Source organism: Protopterus annectens, chromosome 11.part0, assembly GCF_019279795.1.
Source record: "Protopterus annectens isolate FY-2018-M chromosome 11.part0, PAN1.0, whole genome shotgun sequence".
Taxonomy (NCBI): Eukaryota; Metazoa; Chordata; order Ceratodontiformes; family Protopteridae; genus Protopterus; species Protopterus annectens.
The window spans coordinates 311,731,873-311,748,303 of NC_056745.1; the positions used below are offsets into that span (position 1 = coordinate 311,731,873).

Here is a 16,431-nt window from a genome sequence, read left to right on the forward strand (position 1 = left end):
TAAAAGTTTGAGTAATAAAATTTGAGAGTCTCTGCTTACTCTAGAAGGAAAAGTTGAAAAAGTACTAGTGATCGCACTTAAAACCTAATTTGGAAAATGGTATACTCAGTAGTTTATGAATTACTGCATTGTGAAGTCAATTCAGATTTTCTTTTTTTTCATTTCAGAATGATGTACATACATTACTTGAGAGGTACTCAGTTAATGAAAGTTTAGTGGCAGAAATTGAAAAATTACGGGAAGAAAACAAGAAATTACGAACCAGCTTTTGAATGCTGCTCATTTGTAGCGATTCGTAGCCTACATTGCAATTGGGACATCTGACATTGAAGCTCTCTCTCATGTTGTGGGGAAGAATGAATGATGATATGCCATTTGCATTTTCATACTTCTGATATCACTGTTTTTAAATGCCTGGAGTTGATTACAACGAAACATTACATCAGACGTGATGGAATGTACTCTGTAACTGAACTGCTTTTCCAGGAGAGTATTTTGAGGTAACAAATGGCACTGATTGTATCTGGTGCTCCTCAGGAGTGGATTTAAACTTCAGGGTTAAGAATATCTATAATGTAATACCACAGCAAGTGCCTTTTCAAAAATATTCCCAGGTTAAATGCATAGATATGATAAATATATTTTAACAAGCAAATGCCACTTATTTAAATGCATCTATTTTTTGAAATACCATATTGTAATATAAACATTTGTCCTTTTGTGTAAAATGTTTGTGTAAATAACTTGGCAAAAAAGTATTGCTTTATATTTTTAGGCATAAAAACAGGCAAATCCTCTTTGTTTTTTGCCTACAGTATTTTACTTGTATTAGATGGAATTTGGGCAGTATTGCGATACAAATGAGCATTTACCTTGCTTTGACAATATCAGCCGCATTTTTTTTCCTTGAAGCTGCTGTTTTTTATTGCTTATTTGCTTATTTTATTCTTGGGGTGTCCTTGTTCTCAACAGCATTTTGAAATTCCACATTTCGTTTTGTAGAGATGTTGATATGAAGTTTTCTTAATTGTATTTTGCAGACAGTTTAAATGCTGTCTTAAGTAGGTTATCCATTTCTTTACAGCCATAAGAACTTGAATGATTACCTGAATTCAGGATGTTCAGTGAAACTACAAAAACTGAAAATGGAAGTGGTGTACTTACATTTTTGCATAAAACAATTTCTCATAAACCAGTAGATGGAGCCAGTGTACTGCATGTTAACCTACTATTTTACTTTGAATGGAAGGTCATACTTCATGTATTTTTACGTTCCCATTAGAAGAGACAGATGGATGTGTATGTGTGTTGTGTATCATAAGAGTCATTAATAAAGTGTGTTCAGAATATGTGGAACTTAGCCGTAGGTAGAAATAAGTATTCTTACCTGAAAAACAGTCCGATGTCCCTAGACTCTAGGCTAGGTGTAATTAGTTACCTTACATACCAAGAAAATCAGCTTCATTTTTTCTTCTCTAGAGGAGGTAATGGTTGCTTGTCTCATTTGAATCCTTCAGGCAGTTAAACCACGTGTTGTTTCTTCTGTCATATTATTTTATTTAGTTGGTTTTTTTTCTTCAGATGGAATCTATTTTGTGGATTGTTAATTAGAAAAAAAAAATCCTGTCAATGTCACAGATTACCCCCATAAGACTATCATTTATATTATTTTGTCTGCGGGAGGCTGATGAAATAAGTTATCTCAAGAAAGGTAAAATGAAAATTTTAGAACATTTGTAGAACAGAGGAATTTTGTGGCGCTGGCTAGTGCAAGAGACATCTATCCTTATCCAACATATGAACTTTCTCTAGTTCTGAGCATAAAAAATATAATCCCAAGGAAGCAGTGAGATTGCGTAAGATGGGGAACCCAGAGGAGTCTGTAAAATAATTTGCAGAAGTAGAGCAAGTCTATAGAGATTCTGCTCTGTCCCTCTTAATTGTAAGGGTTCTGGCATAAGAGAGAGGCTCAGCTGTCTGACCCCAGCCCACGTGCCCTGTCTAGGTAGTCATCCAACTCTTGTCTATCTCTTTAGAGGCAAGACAGTAGAGTTAGCAGTGCCATCTGAGAACTAGCCCACTGAGATTTTAGCAATTTCACCACGGATGGATGCTGCTTCATGCATATTTGCTGAAGAAGCAGTCATCTCCAGGAGGACCTTAGAGAGTCTGCCCTTCCCATCCAACACCTCCTGAGTTTTGCAAAATTTTAGATTGTCTGGCAAATACCTGCTTCCATTTTTAGGCTTGTTGCAGCTGTTACTGGACTTTCTGTCCTAACAGTGCCTGAGACCTGGGCACGAGGTCTGTGCACACCAGCTACAACACGTGGCTGATTCAGCTTTATTTAGTTCAGTGATAGAAATTTAGAGGAAAAGAATAAAGCAATTTTGCAAAGATCCACACCTTTTCTTGCCAAGCCACCTCTTCCCACTTCCTCAGGGATTAGTGTATAGTAGAAAGAAAGAGGGAGCCCTCCTTAGAAAGGCCTTTGACTCTGAACTGGGAGGAGGAGGAGGAAGATCTGGGTTAAATGATCCGTGTCTGCTCTCCCATGGGTTCCTATACTGACGAGGCTTTTATACTTTCATCTGCATTTCCGCTTCAGAGTTGTCTTCTTATGGAGACTGAATCTTGAGAGGTAGCATTTCCAAGTGCCTAATAAAGAACTTCTCTGCTTTGATTAAAAGGTACTCAGAACTAAAGCATATACTGTCCCTTCCATTCCCAGTGGTGCAAGCCACAAAGGGTGTTTTCATTAGTGTCATATTCAGACGCCTATCCTCCTGCACTTAAAAAGCCTGACCGATTTTTTTACAGGGTGTAAGAGCAGTGCAAATACCTGTACAAAAAATATTGGCAAGCCCAGTAGAGGTATCTGTGAATAGCTCCAGTAGTTCTAGTTTAATACGTGGCTTCAGTATTCTTCCTAATGATTTATTTAATAAAAGTTTACATTTCTGCCACTTTGGAAATATATGCTATTACATTTCAGACATGATACTATAGTAAGGATACATCTTGAAAGAAATTAATAACTTTTTCCATAAGTCATTAGGGAAGTCTTTAGCTTTGTCTGATATTTGTTTCAAGATGTACCCAGTGAGAGGAGATTCAGGCCTACATGACAATGGATGTCTGTTCTTGGGCAGTTTCCAATCAAGTAAGTAGTTATTAAGAGATGTGCATAGGTGAAACTGCACCCTTTACCTTAGGATGTTAAGGGGCAGCTTTTAAATGCACTCCTAGACAGTGAAGAATGCTTTAAACATCCTTCCCAATAATTTACAAGAGAAAGGAGATGCATGCAGGCAGTCTGTCAGACAGCTGCCAGAGTTCCATCTGGATCTCCCCTTTCAGCGTTGTTTCCTTATGGGGACTGTAAATCTTGTGAGACAGCAGATATTCTAGGTGTTACCTCTCCAACACTCCCTTTTATAGAAAATGGTCAAGAGCTGATCACTAGACACAAAGAAAGGCATATAGGGAAAAAGTCAGTAAGCAGGAATTAAAAAAAAAAAAAAACACTAGACACAGAGGGGAAAAAAGGCAGTAAGCAGAAAAAAATAGGATGTTACTGTGAAACAAGGCTGTAGACAAGGGGTGCACATAGCAGATCTCCTTCAGTTTTGATATCCCCCATCTATGACTTACTCCAGATGTCTCAGAGCTTTGTATGTGAGAGAATTTCAGTTTCCTCCTTTTTTCTGCTCAAGAACCAACTGTACCTTGTAAAGTCCATACTTATGCAACTCCTGGAATATAAAGCTGTGGAGGGTTGTCTCATCACCGGTGTAAAGGAAGAGTTTTCCCCACACAAACAGGATTTTTTTTGGCATTCAGAAAAGTAAGTCTTTGGAAAGCCATCTTAAACCTACCCAGTTTAAACTACTTTGTAGCTGTGAAAATAAATTTGAGTGCTCATCCTGCAGTCTATTTTCATCTTATTCAAGGATGCAGTTTTTGTCATCTTTGATGTGAGGAATGTCTTCTTGCTTATTCCTTTTCCTGAGGCTCATAGTACCTCAGGTGACCCCCCCCCCCCCCCATTTTCAGGTTATATTTTTTTGCCTGCCCTTTGACCTCTGTATTGCATCCAGAGTCTCATCAATTGCATGGCACAAGCTTTGGGTTGCTGAAAATGAAATGTATCTGCGTCTTCCCCCTACTCGAATGATTGCCTGATTCAGTGATACTCCTTGGAGGAGTTACAGAAAGCTGTCAAATGTGTTTTGCCTTCTAGACCTGGACATCTGTTTGAACCTTAAAAAGGCAAGAAGCTTATCTCCTTCACTTATCAGGAGCTTGGGAGCAGTTCTGGACATTGAGACCCTGTATGCTGTTGCTACCCCAAGACAAGAGGTAGCACTAATGAATCAGTTCTTCCTGATGGCTTCTCAGAAGTTCACTAAACAGATAGAGTATTCTTGAAGACCATGAGATATGTCAGCATCCATACTAATTGTCTCCCCTGATAGTTTACAGTGGAAAAGATCTTGTGGTACTTGAACAGCTTCTTCAGCCAGTTTCTACTGAAAGAGGCTGTAATCATCCATGCCATCAGCAAGGAACTATGCTGGTGGACTGACCAGGTCAGCACCAATCCTTGCTTTCCCTTCCTTATTCCAGAGCAGACCCTGGTGAAAACCACTTATGTCTAAGTTTATAAGTGAGTCTTTACACAGTCCATCGTAATACCTGTAAATGTGTGAACAGATGATGGCAGTCATCAGTGTTCACCAGGCTTTCAAGTTAGCATGCAAGCCAGGGAGACTTCAGATGGTAGCAGACAGCAAAACTTTGGTGTAGTGCATTGACAGGCTGGCCCATGTTGGGTCCTTCCTTTCTTTTTCCCTCCTTGTAGTTTGTTTTCATGTCATCTAGGAAGGGAAAATGTGAGTGTGGGAGGTAGAGTCCCCATATAGGCATGAGAAGTGCCTTTTTTGTATGGGTTTTACACAAGCCCATATGCATTGCAGGATTTGTCAGGTGTCTGTCCCTAAGACACTCCACAATTGTCTCTTCTCCCTCTCTATTTATTTGGAAAACCAATGTCTGAAGCTTTTTGCTCAGGGTACTATGGCCAAATCCATCCACCTCAAACTTCATCTGCCACTTGAGAAAAAAAGCTACAAAAAGCACAAACTGATTCTGCTGCTGTCCAGCCTCTACTGGATGTCTCCCTTGGATTGGATGAAGAACACAAGGACTTCTGGTGCTGATGCCAGTTCCCTTTGTTGCTAGCCAATTGGAGGATGATATGGAGCTCTCTACTCCCATGTCCCCCAGACCTGTGCATAAATCTGCTACAGATGTAGATGGAAAACTATGGCTGATTATATCTGAGGGCCTAGGTGGATTCCCCAAATATTAATTAAGAAAGAGGTGTCTGGCACCCTCACTGAATCTAGGTTAGGGGTCTGAACCTTCTTGATTTGTTAAAGCAGATATTCTTTTAAAAATAAACAAAAAAACAAACACATGGCTTCTGTGGCTAAGGATCCTCATAAAGAGTAGCAGGTCTTTACTTAGGGGCTGTTTAATGCCCTTATCTCCCTAAAACCTCCACAAGGGTTGTGTGTCCCTGCTTCTGCTCCCTGGTCTTCCACCCCTTCTAAGATTCCTAGAGCATCTGATGAGTTGAATTCTGGTGAAGAATCCTTGGCCTATTCCTCCCAGACCCACACTCCTCTTGCCCTGGAGTCTGATGAAGAATATTAACTGTCTGCTGATTCCGTTTTGGAAGAATTATTTTTTGGGGATACAGTCACCCGTATGATGGAACACGTAAGTGGGGCTGTTTTCAGCTGAGGTTCAAAAGAGATCTTATGAATCCTGCAGATGGACTTACCCAGACTTCCTGCAGTCCCTCTTCTTTAGCTGCCCTTTTGGATACATTTACAGCAGATTTACAGGCTCCTGACTGTCAACCCTGGCCTCTAAGAAGTCAGATTTTTATATAGTCCCTAAGGATCATTAGTATTTGTAGAAGTCTTTCTGATCCTGTTGTTTCCATAGTCAGAAATGAGTCCTCCTAACTACTGTCCTCTTCCAAACTATTACCGTCTGACACAGCCGTGCTATGGAGAGGTATGCAGTAAAAGTGTATACTTCTACTTTGGCATTTAGACCCACATGGCTAGTTATGTCTTGGTTGTTATCTTTCAGCTTGGTATGTTGGCTGATATGCCTGATTCAGGCAAACTTCTACTCTTTCTTTTCTGAGTTCTGGCTCTTAGGTGGTTTGCTGTTCTATTAAATGCAGCAATGATGTCACTTATAACTCCTGTAGGGTAGCTGCATCTTTCTGTCATGAAGAAATAACTCTTGGTTGCGCCTTCAAGCGTTACCAGAGGACATTAAGGCCAAACTTTTAGATTACCCCCTTTGACAACCAGAATCTCTTTGGCACTACTGCAGAATTGTTTAAAACTGATAAGGATAAGATTATACAACACCTGAAGCAAATATTTGTTTCCCCTGTAAACTAAGTTGTAGAGGCACTATCCATCTAAATCTTCTTTTGGCCATAGGCAACCTAGACAGCCTGTTAGGAGCCAGAAGGTTCATAAGTGGATTTTCCCAGACCAACACATTCAGAGTTCCAGAGACCAAAAATCTTCTTTTCCTGACAAATCTGCCACTATCTGACATTCAGCCTCCCCTTCCCCTCGGCCAGATTCTTCTATCTTTCAGGCTAATCCTTTCCTTTCTTTTCCTGTTTGACAACAGATAGATGCATGTGTTCTCTCCATCATCCAAAATAGTAATTTTATGACTTGGAAGTCCATTCTTCCATTTCCGGCCTTCCTCAGCCTCCGCCTCTGCCTCCTTGCCAGCTTAATCATTTTTCTTTGGTCCTGTGGAATCTTATGCATCAGGCAACCATCCAACCTGTTCCCTTCCCTCAACAGGTAACAGGATTTTATTGCAGAATTTTTTTGTGTTCCAGGAAAGAGGGGTCATGGTGACCCGTCGTAGATTTGTCCTTTCCCAACAGTTTTCTCAAGGTGTCTTCCTTCGGGATGTTGTCTCTTCAGACACTTGACACTTTACTCTGTATTGCTTCCTCAAGCTTTTCTGGTATCTCTGGATTTGAAGGCTGCATACCTTCATATTCCTATTCACCCTCTGTTCAGGAAGTTTTCATGTTCCTCTGTTTCTTCCTCTCATCAGTTCTCTGCTTTGCCTTTTGGTGTTTTTACAACTCCAAGGGTCTTTAACAAGTCTCTGGCCCTGTGGTAACCTTCTGCAGACTTCAGGAAATTCAAATATTCCCTTATTTGTATGGCCATCTAATTCAAGCCTCATCTTAACAGCTCCTGCTTCAAAATCTACACTTTCCTGTGCTGCTTCTGTGCAGTGTGGCGCTCACCCTCAATCTCAAAAAGTATGTGTTGACTCCCTCTTAGAACCAGGTGTTTTTGGATTGCAGGATTCAGTCCATTCCAGTGTTGGCTTGAATCCTACCTCCCAGGGTCCTCTCTTTGAGTGCTTATTTCCTGTCGTCTCTTCCTGTTTCAGTCCTTCCTGCAAGGACATTTCTTCAAGCTCTGGGGTGCATGGCATGGTTCCTTTTATCACACTTCAAATGAATAAATGTCAATGGTATCTCAAGACTGGCTCCAGCACTGCCCTCCTCCCCATAGAGTATCCAGTCCTCCACTTACCTTGTATCAAGCTCGCCTTTGCTGGTGGATTCATCAGATTTCCCTGGATACAGGTCTGCATTTTCAGGTTCTTCTCCCTACTCAGGAGCTGTAGACAGATGCTTCCATTCTTGGTTGGAGCATCCTCCAGCAACCTAAAAGTCTAGGGTCTTTGATCCCATCAACAAATGACAGTCCATATCAACATCATGGAGATGAGGGCTGTACTTCTAGATCTGAAGGGTTTCTCACTCCCTTTTGGTTCCAGGCCCTCTAAAAGTTTTTTTTTAATTTTTTTTATACAGACTACCTCAATCAAGTGGTGTATCAACAAGCAATGGAGCACAAAATCTTATCTTCTTTGCAGGCTGGCACGCCAGACTTGGGATTTTGCTGTTTGCTGTCACTTGATTCTTCAGGCAGTTCACATCCCTTCAGAGAACTGCCTGGTGGCAGACTGAGCAGGTCCAGGACATATTCTCATGAACGGCTGCTTCACAAGGTGCTGTTTCTGGACATTGTACATCAGTGGGATACTCATCAGGTAGATCTTTTTTGCCTCCCCCTGAACACGCAGCTTCCCCAGTTCTGTTCCATAGTGTCAAGTCCTCCGGTTTGGAAAGTGGACATCTTGTCTTTTTCTTAGAAGGGGATGTTTCTGTATGCATATCCCCCTCTCTGTCTACTAGTACTACTACTGCAGGTCCTGCATAAGATCATGTGGGGTACACCCAGAATCTTGCTAGTGACTCCCTTTTTTCCCAGACAGCACTGGTCCCCTTTTCTATTTCACCTGGCCAGGGAATGTCATTGCAAGTTACCTCACAGACTGGATCTTCTCACACAAGACAAAGGATCTCTCATTCACTCTCATTTGTTGGCCCTTCAGTTGACACTGTGGGTGATCACATTTTGATTTGTTTTAGGTACCATTTTTCTGAGGACATGGTTCGGTTTTGCAGGAGGCCAGAAAAAAATGCTAAAAGAAAATCCTACATGACTGAATGAAGGAGATTTTCTATTTGGTGTCTTAAGCATGACCTGGACATTTTTTCTGTGGGAATCCCTATGGCCCTTTCTTATTTGTGTGTGCTACTCAATTCTGCTTTGGCATATTCATGTCTTAAAGTTAATTTGTTAACCATTTCTGTCTGCCTGCCTCAGAATCCACCTTTGGATTCTAGTTTTGAAGTCCATTTTTAAAAGGTGTCCTTCATTTGAGGCCTCCAAGAATGTCTATTCCTCATTTTTGGGACTTTAATTTTGTTCTTGTAAAATTGACTCTGTCCCATTTTGAGTCTATTTTTCTTCTTCCCTACAACACTGTACTTGTAAGACTGTACTGTTAGTGGCTCTTACTTCTGTTAAGAGGGTTTCTGAACTTGAAACACTCATGTTGGTTCCCCCTTTTTTTATTTTTTTTTCCACAAGAATAGGGCATGTCTTCATAACAGTCCTGCTTCTGTGGTTAATGATTTGTCCTTGAATTAGTCCATTCATCTTCCTCCTTTTTTTCCTTCTTCACAGATTACTGGTGAGAGGGTTCTTCACACCTTGGATTTACACAGACAGCTCAGATATTACTAGGATGAGAGAAGCATATCAGGAAATCTGAACAAATTTTTATTGCCTTTCATGCCAGGAAATTGGGTTTGGTGTTGTCGATGCAAACCATCTTCTCCTGGATTTCTAAAGCCATATCTTTTTGTTGTTCTTTTTATGGCAAACAGCTTTCCTCTTTTGTCCACGCACATTGTACCAGGGCATGGGCCTCTTCTGGTGCTTTTTTCAAAGGTCTTGATACTGGTTTACTATCAGTTGTGTGAACAACAAGCTGTCGGCAAGTATGAAAATCAGATGGTCGTTTGCACAATGTCAAGTGTATGGGGTTGTCGAACACACTTATGTGAATGCAGTAGTGCATTCGCATAAGTGTGTTCGACAAACTATGCGGAGATCACGGTACATTGGAAATGGAAATTCATCGGTATCCCCACTGTAGTGCAATCTCAGAGTTGAAATATATTATTGGGGGGGGGGGGCGCACGGGGGCTTGCCTCCCTGCAAAAACATATGTCGTATAGGAGTTTGATTTACATCAGCTCCTATGCAAATATCACATGATATTTTCAGTGACGATGTCAACTCAAATGTGTAGATCATTTGGGTTGACATTGTAGAGGAGTCGAGATTCCGGGTTCGGTGGTTTATTTCAGTATTGCGAACAGCAAATGTTTTGCCTTTCGCAGTATTGATAGTAAACCCTTGCTAATATGTCCATCATGGAAGCTACTACTTGGTCTTCCTTTCACACTTTTACCAAACATCATAATGTTGGGTGTTACTTCCAGGGCCAGGGTGGGTTTTGCTAGGGCCATCCTTTATGGGTTTGTGGAGGACTCTTCTCTGCCTTCCTCCTCCAATACTTTCCAGTAGCTTTTTTACTCCTTCCAAGAACAAAAGAATACTGCAGCAGTGATCCGGAAGAACAAAGTACAGTTGTGTAAGATCTTACCATAACAGTAATGTCTACTTCTCACTGTTGCAGTATTCTGTCCCTCCCTCCTGCCCCCTTTTAATTTCTGTTGCCCTCCTTCTGGCCAAGGGATCTATCTTCCTTTTCTCCTCCTCCTCCTCCCTTTCTTGGATGTACATTATTGCTTCTCTGGTGTTGCTTTTATTGTTCTGGGAAGTTTCAGTTATGAGGATTAGGCATCCATATGTCTACCTTACGCCTTACATGTAGGACATATGTCTGATATAATATACCTGGAAGGTGTAAAGGTTTTGGTATGCTGTCCGGAGATTAGACTAGCCTTGGCAGGATGTCCCAAGAGTAAAGAATAGTGTACTTTCCAGATGTTTGCACCTCTAGAAGATCGGAGATCAACTGTCCTTTTGACTGCTTCTGAGAAGCTCAGCCATTCCTTTCTGAGTTCATTGAAATCAGTGTATTCTCCAAGCTTTCACCCAATCCTGTGAAAATGAAAAGATAATCTTTTGCATATCTTCTCATTGGCTGTGGTGGGTATGGTTCAGTTAGCTAATCCACATGTGCCTAGATGATCCTATAATGCTGCCAGTCCATGGCCTGGAGAACCTAATACACTCCAGCATCAACTGAGCCATGTTCCAACCATGGAAAATTACGTGATTACCATAGAGTCATCGGTTTGGTCCCAGGGTGGTCTGTATATTGATAGAGGTCATAAGGCCTGATATCAGAAAGTAGTATGTAGCAAATGGAAAGAATTTTCAGTCTGGTGTAGGCAATAAATACTAGGATACAGATGCCTTTTCTGGTTCACTTGCATTTGCACTATCTTTCTGAACCTTTTGATCAGGGCCTTGATTAGGCTATTCTCAAGTCCATCTTTCTGCTTTGGTCCCCCAAGCTCTTTCATCTTTGAAGTTAAGCTAGTCGAGAAAGGTACCTTGCACAAAGAAATCCACCCATCCTGTATGGGACTTAAATTTTGCAGTTTTGTAACTTATACTGTCTCTGTTCAAAGCTGTCAGTTTTTGTTTTGTAACATCCTTTTCTTAGCAACTGTCACTTTTGCCAGATGAATCTTAGAAGTATAAGTTTAGATATGTAGAGAGACAGAAATGGTCTTCTGTAGGGTCACAGGGACTTTTAGGACCAGTGCCTTAAGGTGGTCTTGGATCTTGATCCAATCCATTTCATCTCCCTATCTTTCATTCCAGTTTGTAGAACAAGGAGAGGATTGTGTATGCCACAGACATTCACATATAGCTGAGATGTTATACAAACAGGGACTAAAGACTCTGTAGTCAACTCTTGTCTTCTTCATGCCAGGAAATATGCCAGAGCAACATCCTAAAAGATTAAGCCAAAATGATTTTGAGGATTTTCTCACCCCTTTATGTGATCATCACAGCAAAACTGTAGCTGTCCAGCAGAGGGCACATTCTACAACAGCAGCTGACACCAGTGCAGCTTGCCTCCAGAATGTTGCAGCTCAGACCATGTGTAAGGCACCCACTTTATTTTTCTTCACACTTTCTTCAAACATTACATACTGGAGCTCACTCTACAGATGGAGCTGATTTTTATCTCTTCTATCCCAAAAGGCTTGCTGGAGCTGTTTACACATGTCTGAGGCCAAAAGCCAAGTCACTGTCTGGTAATCAGTGTCCCACTGGTAATGAATGTTAACAAAGCAGTATTTATGGTACTCATAGCACTTTTATGTCTTGGGTATTCACTATAACTGTAGATGTTTGAATAGTAGAAACTTTGCTATATTAGGAGCTCACACCTACTTTATCCTCTGTGCCCTATTTTCCTTTCATATTATGTTATATCTTAACAAGATAAAACCCTATGAGAAGAATTCTGTGTAACTTAATGCACTCACTTGGTGAGGTGTGTTTAAATCTGTGGATTTGTAGATTGGTAGAAGGGTCACTTTTTATGTAGTTATGCTAGTTATCCTTGTCTTTCTGTTAATCAGAAATAAGGGCTCAGGTACACTTAATGATGGCTTCTTGCTTTAGAAGTTAATGGAAAATTTAGATTCTAGCTGATGTTCTTGGCATGGACAGTAACCTGCTCTTAGTTTAGGGGCACCTCTGTGATCCAGTGTGAGCAGAAGTGGTCCTGTTTTACAAACACCTGTGGTTATGAGTACCTTTACTCAACTGTACTTTCTATATATAAAACGTTTGCTGCCAGCCTACTTCTGCCCTTTGCAGAGTTACTGTGGTACCAGTATCTTCTCTGCCCATTTAGTTGGAGGTGGATTGCAATGCATCCCCCATTAAGTTTCTCTCATCATGATATGTTTTGAAGATATATCACAATGAAGTAACTGGAGGTGATTATTGTTTTTTAACTGCTGTTTTTTAGTTTTGCATCATGAGCTCCACTAGGTTTGAAAGTTCCTGTCTAACCTTAAGGCCGGCATTCATATTTTAAGTAGCAATGTGCATCTGTCCATAGTAAAGCATTTTACACACACATGAAAGAAGTTTTTGGGACCTGATTTCCATTGTTAGCCAGGGCTTAGATAAATAGATTTTGAAGAGGATAAAGATTATATGGTGCAAACCCTTGGCCGCCTTTTTGGGTGAGGGAGAGTGTTTACAGGACATAACACTTGTCCATTAGATTTATGTGTAGCAGTGCATAGCACTGAGATATACAAAGAGGTGGCTTGATATTTCTTTCCCATCACAGAGCCAAGTTGCAGCATAAAACTCCTCCAAAGTAGTGAAACTGGTACTCGGCAAGATAATGCCAACTAGATTGTTATCCCTTTGTCATCTGGTATAGTCATTCTGTAGGAATCTGTGGTTATAAATAAGCTTAGCTTCAGGAAGGAAGAGAGTCCTGACAAATGACTGTACAGGATTGGGTGTATATATTCAAGCACAAAGCACCCAATGCTTACTCGAGTATTATTTTTCTACACAATAACATAGCACATCTCAGTGCCTTTAAAATTTGTGACCAGATGTTGCCTGGTTGATTGAAAACAGTGTAAATGAGATGTGAAGTTAACATGTAATACATGTTGGCTGGAGAAGGGAATTTGAATGCTTCATCCTGTTAAATGTATTATACCCGTTTGCTTACATTTTGGAACTGTATTTACTTGTGTGTGTGTTTTTTTTAAGGTGTGAAAAATGTTAAGCATGGTCTTCTGTAGCATAACTGCGTCACATGCAAATTAACAAAACTAGTCAGGAATTAAATGAGACACTTTATGTTGTGTACAGCAATGTTTTTCTTTCTAGGTTTGTGTGTTTGTCTTGACTGTACAGGTTAGATGTGTATTTTCTGTTGATTACTTCATTGCTAGGAGTTCCTCTTTTCTTGATAATTGGTTTGTATAATATCCCAATTTGTTTTATAGACTTTGTAAATTGAGCATAGATTTTTTTGTTATATTTGCTCAGTGCATTTTTATATTAAAAACGTTTAATGGTCCATGTAATTTAACCACAACAGAAGCAAGTTAAAACCAGTAAAAGAATCTTGAGTCACATGATTGTTTTATAACCCTTCTTTAAGCAGCTGTATGCATAGTGTAGAACACCAGAGTGTGGCATTCTTGTGTCCCATTATATGTCTGTATGCTTAAATTTTGTCCCTCTGTCTCCCTTTTTCTGCGCGCCTCTGCTCCAGAGAGTTGGTACATGCTCATCTAACAAGAATTCCATTTTTTAGCAATTCCTTCAGTCTGTTATTAAAATGTGTATTGTTGGGAAGCCATCATGATTGTTGCCTAAGAAACTTGGAGCTACACATTCTTTGTGGGTGGGTGCGGATGTGTGTTTTCAGATCATCAGCCAGAACCACCTCAGGGACTATAATGGCATTAATAACTGTTACCCATGCTATGACACAGAAGTGTTATTTAATCAAGGGCATAGAGGCTGACGGCCAGCATTATTGGTCAGTGCTGGTAGCATTGAAGAGTATCCAGCATATGAAGCCAACCAAGACATTTTATGACCCCAGACAAGAGCTAGAAAGATCCAAGTTAAGTGAGCTACACGTCAGGATGAGGTAGTGGCCACTAAGCAGCAGATGGGGCTGTCTACAAAGTCCTGTGATGCCCCTGCAATTCTTCCAGATTTCTATGAACAGGGCTTGTAAAGCCTGGCAAGAGTTTGCATGTAACATCCCTGCAGGCAAGTCAGATAATTAGAATGGATGTCTGATTGTGCTTCACTGGGGTGTATTTTCAAACCCAATCATTTCACGGCTAAGCGGAAGGGTCAGCATTGCATTACAATGCATTACTTCTGCATGATGGCACAAGGAGGCAGTAATATTATCTAGTCTGCCTTTTAAATACTGTCAGTAATATACTCCCCTTCCTTTGTCTTCCAGTTTCTCCATCTGTCCCATGCCCCTGCCAATGTTTCCACGAATTTCCTCTTGACTGCCCATTCACGTAACCTTCTCTATGGGATTAAAACACAGTCCTTGAAGACATGCTTTCAGAGAATCGGGAAGTAGCTGGTCCCTTCAGTCTGTTGGCTGTGTGCCCCCAACCCAGTTTCTCTCCTGTTCAGGACAAACCCCTTCACATTTCCCTAACATGATCTTGTGCATCCATATCATACTCCCCCATAATCTTATGTGGTCTCTAGTAAGAAGAGCTGTAATTCCTGTAGTCTGTGCTTGTATCTCTTTCCAGTCACCCTGCCCATCCTTCTGGTAGATTTCTTCTCCGTTCCTGTACTCTGATGTCCCTCCTTTTGTATGCCCTCAAGAAATGCATACATTGCTCAAGATGTAACCTGTGCAGGTATAGTTGAGGGGGGGGGGTCACCTCTTTGCTTGTGGAGTCTACCCCTCCGAGCATACACTGCAGTGTTTTGTTGACCGCTGCCTTTTCCCTCTCATTGTGCTTATAGGTCAGTTTTGTTGTGATTAACATCCACCCATGTGCCATTTCCTTGTTCTGTTGTCATGAGCTCCACAATTCTAACTGGTATGTGGCAACAAGGTTCCAATGGCCAGTTTACAAAATTGAACCTTAATTGATATTTCAGTTCACTTCATTGGCCTTTCCAAATCTTAAAAGTGTCTGTGACACAGGGGGATAAACCCCTAACTTAAGTCCAGGTGACCAGAGCTCAAGTAGCAGTGCAGGCACTTGAGGATGCAGTAAGGAAGGATGGGCATGCCCATCCTGGGTGGGATGGATGGGAGGAGCTGGTCAAGCCACTGAAAAATAGTATCTGTAGAAGAGGGACTGACAGGAAATTGTGAAGTGGAGGATGGTTTGAGGCTCTTCAAGGCTCTGTAAAGGTTTGTGTAAGAGCACACATGATATTGAGGCATTGTGAGCCACTGTAATACAAATTAGCTGTCACTTGCTAGAATGCCATTGACAGCCTAATTCTCAGAAGTCTGTGCAGATGACAGTCCGTGTCACACAGCATTCTTTGATCATGTTTGGAAGATTCCCCCATATAAGAATTGTCCCCAGTGACAGAGAATGAATGGTTATTATACCATGATCCCCCCAAAACGTGCACGCTGATTGGCCAGCGTGCCCGTTGTAAATCGAGTTATACTAATGGAAAAAGGTCCGGTCGCCCGGACTTTTTTCCATTAGTATAACTCGTTTTTTTTAAACACTGTCTCGCTATGTTAAATGGGTTTAACATAGCGAGACAGCTTTAAAATAAGCAACGGAGATCTCCGTTGCTTATTTTAAAGCTGTCTCGCCATGTTAAACCCATTTAACATAGCGAGGCAGTGTTTAAAAACGGAGAAAGCAAGATCTCCGTTGCTTTTGAGTCTCGCTATGTTAAATGAGTTTAACATAGCGAGACAGTTTTAAAATAAGCAACGGAGATGTCCGTTGCTTATTTTAAAACTGTCTCGCTATGTTAAACTCATTTAACATAGCGAGACATAAAAGCAACGGAGATCTTGCTTTCTCCGTTTGCTCAACTCTGATGTACTGCGAGGCGCGCAGTACATCAGAACTGCCGCGGATGCCAAGACATCTGCGAAGGGCAGTAAACAGGCATTATACTATGCCATTATTTAAGAAAAGTAACAGTTTCTTTTCTTAAATAATGTCATAGATAATAGCAATAACCACTTCTGGGTGGGTAATGCTTTTACCACGGTTGGCTTTGTTTGGTCCCTCGGCCGCCTCGGGACCAAACCACGCCAACCGTGGGTAAATTTAGCATTACCCACACCCAGGCGTGGGTTATTGCTATATCAGTCCACTTGGGGGAAGGCTTGATGTTCTTCAAGGCAATGAGTGAAAAACAACCTAAC

At 41.1% G+C, this 16,431-nt stretch overlaps 1 protein-coding gene across 1 annotated transcript in view; it reads left to right on the forward strand.

The window, feature by feature from the left end:
• NEDD1 (NEDD1 gamma-tubulin ring complex targeting factor) overlaps positions 1-13,661 on the forward strand; it is a 955,822-nt gene extending 942,161 nt beyond the window's left edge. Inside the window, exon 15 of the mRNA XM_044087817.1 lies at positions 168-13,661. Within this exon, the coding sequence (XP_043943752.1) occupies positions 168-272 (105 nt within the window). The 3' untranslated portion in view covers positions 273-13,661. The remainder of the gene's footprint in view (positions 1-167) is intronic.
• The last annotated feature ends 2,770 nt before the right edge of the window (positions 13,662-16,431 follow it).